This window comes from Coregonus lavaretus (assembly GCF_964263955.1).
Source record: "Coregonus lavaretus genome assembly, chromosome: 6".
Classification (NCBI taxonomy): Eukaryota; Metazoa; Chordata; class Actinopteri; order Salmoniformes; family Salmonidae; genus Coregonus; species Coregonus lavaretus.
In genome coordinates, this window is record NC_139993.1 from 50162436 (window position 1) to 50168265 (window position 5830).

The 5830-nt window shown below is 41.1% G+C and overlaps 1 protein-coding gene across 1 annotated transcript; it reads right to left on the reverse strand.

The window, feature by feature from the left end:
* Positions 1-935: 935 nt before the first annotated feature.
* On the reverse strand, positions 936-3872 carry LOC311130495 (zinc finger protein Gfi-1-like). Its single transcript, XM_084163250.1, has 6 exons — positions 3644-3872; positions 2997-3191; positions 2402-2796; positions 2110-2247; positions 1807-1972; positions 936-1647 (listed from the first exon to the last, which is right to left on the reverse strand). The coding sequence occupies exons 1-6, from the start codon at positions 3750-3752 to the stop codon at positions 1460-1462; spliced, it is 1191 nt and encodes a 396-aa protein (XP_084019376.1). The 5' UTR covers positions 3753-3872; the 3' UTR covers positions 936-1459.
* Between the last annotated feature and the right edge of the window lie 1958 nt (positions 3873-5830).

The following is a 5830-nucleotide window of genomic DNA, read 5'->3' on the forward strand; positions in this document are numbered from 1 at the left end:
GAAACCTTCCAGTCGGAAGGCACTTAAAGACCTTTCTTGTGATACTCGACTTATTTTGTGGTCGTCTCTCAGATTTCCAGTAAAATAGCCAACAGCAAGGAAGCACTTTCTAGACAGACCTATAACATGGAGTCGAGAACACCAAGCCTCTGTAGGTACTTTTCCACATATGTTTTAAGAGACTTCAAATTCATTTGTGCTCAGCCAAGTTTTTCGGTTAATATTATTCGCCTCAATGGGCTCCCGAGTGGCGCAGCGGTCTAAGGCACTGCATCTCAGTGCTTGAGGCGTCACTACAGACCCCCTGGTTCGATTCCAGGTTGTATCACAACCGGCCGTGATTGGTAGTCCCATAGGGCGGCCGGTGTTGTAAATAAGAATTTGTTCTTAACTGACTTGCCTAGTTAAATAAAGGTAAAAATGAAATACAGGAGAGAAATGTTTTCTATGAAAAATCACTGAAGGACAATCACACAAGGACAATCACTATTCAATCCGCATCGCGGAGGTTCAGCTTTACAGCATGATTTAAATTAACTTTACATTTAGTGAAATTAACTTTACATTTCTCGCTGAATCTATAACGCTTCAGCTTTACATATTTAATATAGCCCTAATAATAGTAATAAAGTATTAGACTATTAAATTCAACGAAAATGAATTGCCTCAAATGAACAATATCCAAGACGCATTTCCAGGGGGTTTATTCTGTCTATAAAATTGAATAATGTTATTTGGACCAATAGTCTAGACTAGCCTACTACAACGAATCCAGATCATCTGATTTCGAATAAAAAAAAATATTCTGAATAATTGCGTTGGTAGTCCTTCAAATAATTCAGATAGGCCTATGTAGGGTTTTGCTGCTTGAAACCCAATGCAGTAGGCTATATAGAAACGAAAATAAAAATTTACAAAAACCAACCTCTCAATCTGAATTACAGTTTTCACATTTTATTTAAACGATAATCTGATCAATAAATAAGGTTTGACATGATAGTAAATGACATATGGATATACCGTATAGTTGATATGTTCAATATAAAATACAAATGTGCTATTTGAATTCGAAAAAAATGAAATCTGGTTTATAAAATAAATACACAACCCTTGTTTATTAAATCACATAGCCTTATTGTAGTGACTGTTGTGCCAGCATCCATGGCGTCCAATTAAAAACAGTGTCATTCTTTAGACAAGGGCTATTTTCCCAATTGTCCGTTGGAAATTGTTCATCTGTTGTTTTTGGTAACGCGCTTTCTTTGTGGTTATTACCTATCCGGTTATTTTGTACTAATATTTTGGGTTCAGATAGTGTCCCTCCCTGGTTCAAACCGGGTTTGTCTTAACCAACACTGCACAAAAGCCTCTACAACACTCCACCAGTAAATCACAGTCTGAAATGTTTGAGGAATGGATAACTAGCTTATTTCTGGTTTCCAAAAACAAGTGTTTTGTTTTAGTTTGAGGGTTTTAGTCCATGTTGTGTTTCTTTGTGTCTTCTTAAATCGACTTTTCTCTGGAATCCCTTGCTGCAGAGGTCGCATCCGAATGGTTTGAAGCCCGTGTGTTTCCGGCTGTGCGTTATGAGGTTGGAGCTCTGGCTGAACGCTTTCCCACACACCTGGCATTTGTGCGGCTTCTCACCTGCAGAACAAAAATGTATGCATTAACCATCATCTTACCTTCAATAGCCAAATTACGCATGACCTCACCGTTATGCATTGGGTGGCCGTGTATGCAATTAACATATTTAGTGTTGTAGCGAGGTCTACTAATACACTACAATTTCTGACGTCTACTTGCCTGTGTGGATGAATGTGTGTTTCTTCATGTCTGATTTCTGGTGGAACCTCTTCCCGCAATACTGGCATGGGTAAGGCCGTGTATCAGAGTGGATGAGGAGATGCGTGGAGAGAGTCGACGACCTTTTGAAGCTTTTACCGCATATTTTGCAATCAAAGCTTCTTTCCTGTGGAAGTATATAGGCAAATATAAGTCTAAATATGATATCGATTAGATCGTCAAAACGGTAAAGTAGCCTATTTTGCTTCTTGACTGAATAATCAGTGACAAAAACTAGAATGGTCTAGATTCTAGAATAGTCACCTGAGAGTGCACAGCTTTATGTTGCTCGAGGCTGACAGCATGTCCGAAGGTTTTGCCACAGATATCACAAGCGTAGGGCCTCGTGCCACTGTGTGATCTGCGAACGTGAACCTCCAACCCATGCGGAGTCGAAAACACCTGCAGAGGGAAGTCGTTTGAAATTCGTGAGGGGAATGATGATGGTGGCAGGTCAATAAAGGGAGGGACAAGTGTGTCCATAACCACACATCTTCAAGCAAGTCATTGCTAACATAAGATGCTTAAAAATTTCAATTTGCATACATTATCTTACCTTACTGCATTTGATGCACTTGTAGGCACCATTCAGAATGAGCCGTGAGCAGAGTAAGTCAGACTCGGCCTTGATTCCTGGGCTTTTCCCGTGCAGGTTCCCTTCGGAGTACAACCCAACCTCGGACAGACCCGCAGCAGACCGGTAATCACTGTCATTTTCTGCTACCGGACTTCTGTTAAAGAGGGTTGGTTCGATGGCCCGGTCGCCGTAGTACCCTATCGCCGGGCATCTCTTCAAGTCCATGGGGTGGTGGTGCTGGTGATGGAGACTCTGCTGGACCAGGTGACGGATGTCCGAACCAGAGTAACTGTTCCACGCATAGGGCCGGAAAGGAACAACGGGGAAGGGTTGTGTCTCGTCCACCGAGGGAGACAGGGATTTCTCTGAATCTACTATTGAGTTGCAAATAAATGTAATTCATTAGCGTATTGCGATTTAAAAGCATAAGATGGATATAGGCCTACAAGCAATCAGGATGTCCCATCATCAAATTGTGAAATTGTAATCGCAGTGCATAATTAATCATTGCCTCTGCTACAATCTCCCATTTGGGGATAGCTACATTTTAATGCACCACAGACTAAATCTCTACCTGGTGATGCTGAAGGCGATGGAGGCCGCCAGAAGTCTTCATAAACTGAAGCTGGACCGCACACACTGTCCCCACAGTTGAGTGTGGACTTGGAGGAGAAGTCAGCCGTGTCCTCCAGGTGAGAGTCCGTGGTGAACTCTCGGATGGCATCGCCTCCTGTCAAGGCGTCCGATTCCTCTGGAATCTTACTATTCTCTGTTTTAATTACATCGAGGACAACGTGAGTAGCCTATTGCAATAGCCTTAGCCTATAACAACGACAAAAATACAACTTTGATAATGATATCCTAATACTGTAATAATTATTGTAAGAAGAAGACAAAATATAAATAACTTTAGTAATAGCCTATATGTGTCAGTACAATTAAATCTTATGAAGAATAACTATGCAAATTCATTCCACTGAGGTCAGTGTAGCTATCGAAATAATGTAAACATTTAAGATTTAGATACAAGATAAGCCCATATGGGCTATATATTTATTTGAATCTGTAAAACTAGACAAATAAAAGTGAATATTTAGAACAATATAATTAGGCTACAGAAAAACGAATGAGTTTGTCCATTTCGATTGAAATCATTTGCATTTATAAATGGTGCACCTCACACAACATCCAGACATTAACATGGAAATAACATCCACATACCTGCACATATATGAGCTAAGATAGTATCCAGTCTACAGTCATCTTCAAAGGAGCGGAGCTTGTGGTAGCTGTGCGCCTTCTTACTCTTCACCAAGAAGGACCGAGGCATTTTCACTCTCCTTGTTCGGTCTTTGCTAATATCCAAAATCACTGGCCATCCAGATCCAATAGCAATCTGCTCCTCTGTTCCTGTGATGCGTTGTTGCTGTCTTATCCCTGAAAATATTTGAAGACTATTGGTTGACAATGTGTGGTCAACTATAAGAGATTTCTGGCTGAGGATGGAGCATGCGCACACGCCCTCTCCCGTCTGCCAGGTGTTGTGGGCGGGGACAGGTGCCTAGGCTAGAGGAAACTCGTCCTCAGTTCATTGCCGCCCCTGGGGCCAATGATTGGTCCGTCTACAGAACAAACAGCTCTCCAGACAGCTCCCTCTCACGGATCAGCCTGTATCTCTCCACGGGGAATTAAAACCCATGGCAATCAGGATAAGTGATACACTGCTTTATCAATGTGTTACTTAATCCCTCCCTATCCCTAGCTGCAGGACAGGACAGACAGGGGAGAGAGGAAACGCGGGGACCAACTGCACCTGGGTGCCAGTCAGTCAGGGTTGCTATGGGTCGGAGTGTGCTACGTGTGTCTCTAATCAACATGACTCATGAGACGTGTTATCTCTGTGCTTGATAATGGTACAGTATCCACATATTTCCGTCATCGATGGAGCACGAATGAGAATGCGAATTATAGAATAGTAGGCGAAGTATGGAGGTGGTTGTGCCCAAATAGTCACATGTTGAATAGCCCCTCACTGGTTTATATAGCATTTCTCAAAATGAACAAATGTTGTAAAACTACTAATGTATGATAATACTGCATCAGTCTGGAATTGTTTTGCGTCCTTCACAAATTCATTTTCATCCATCAATTTGGTCGGCGTCTCTTCATGTATACTTACGGCTATATTTGATAACGGCAGACAATCCCTGTCCACACGCCTGCCTGCAGGGCCACGGGAGTTTCGTATTTCCTGCAGTATTATAATATGCTCAGTGAGTAAACAGTGCTACCTCTGTTCCCTGTCCGCATAGTAGGGCTGCTGATTACCTGTTCTGGCCCAATTACGCAAAGAACAACAGGCCATGCAGCGAGCGCATTCAGCTCGCCTCGCACGCCAGACTGCCAGTGGGGCAGAGAATATCAGTATCAGTGTGTCACATTTAGAAGGTTTCAACCAGCTGATGGCGCGTGCCAGACATTCAGAATCAGTGAAATGGTTTCATTGGGGCCATGATAGACATCATTTCTATGTCCTTACATTCTATGTCTACTGCATTCTCTTGCTACAATATTCATATTAGACAGGTGAAATGACTAACTCAAAAACACCTATAAGCCTATTCTTTTAAAGTATTTAGAGTATAACACAATGTAATGAAATGAGTTACTTATGGAAGTTAAAACTAGGCTAATCAAACTAACTAATAGCAATGTTGGTACGAATTCATATTTAAATGTAAATGTCGGCCTGTTCGTTTATGAACTTTGCAGTGAGACAATACATTGGTGACAGGATGAGATTTAAAACATTTTATAATCAATCATTTTGTTTTAGACTCATGATGTAGCATATTTTTTTAGTTATTTTCTGTCGTCTTATTTATCTTTATTTTTATGCATTAGTATTCTATCGGGTGCAGAAAGGCAGGCCAAAACCACCAGTGACTTGCAGGAAATCAAAGCGCCATATGCCCTCTGTCGATTAGAAACATCGCCGCTGCATCCGGATCTCGCATTGGGTATAGGAGATATGACAGGCTACCGCAACACAATCTCCAAAGAAAACGCCATGGCTACTGATAAAACACAAGACACACTGACGCGAGGTAAGCCTGACCATTGCCCAATTTCTGGTGCAATGATGTGACTGATGTGACTTTATTTCATATAGAAGCCTAGAAAATCTATTCAACTCATCAAACCACTGGAACGTAATTTGAAATGCTTTAATAGCATAATCCAAGCAAATCATTTAGGTAGAAGTTCATTTATAGCCTATTTGAATGGGAAAACGTTGAATGCAATTAATTATAGGCCTATCATTTAACAAAATAGCACTCAAAGAATCAAATAATTTAGGTTATTAAATCTGATAGGCTAAATATAAATCTTATACGTTTGCTTTGG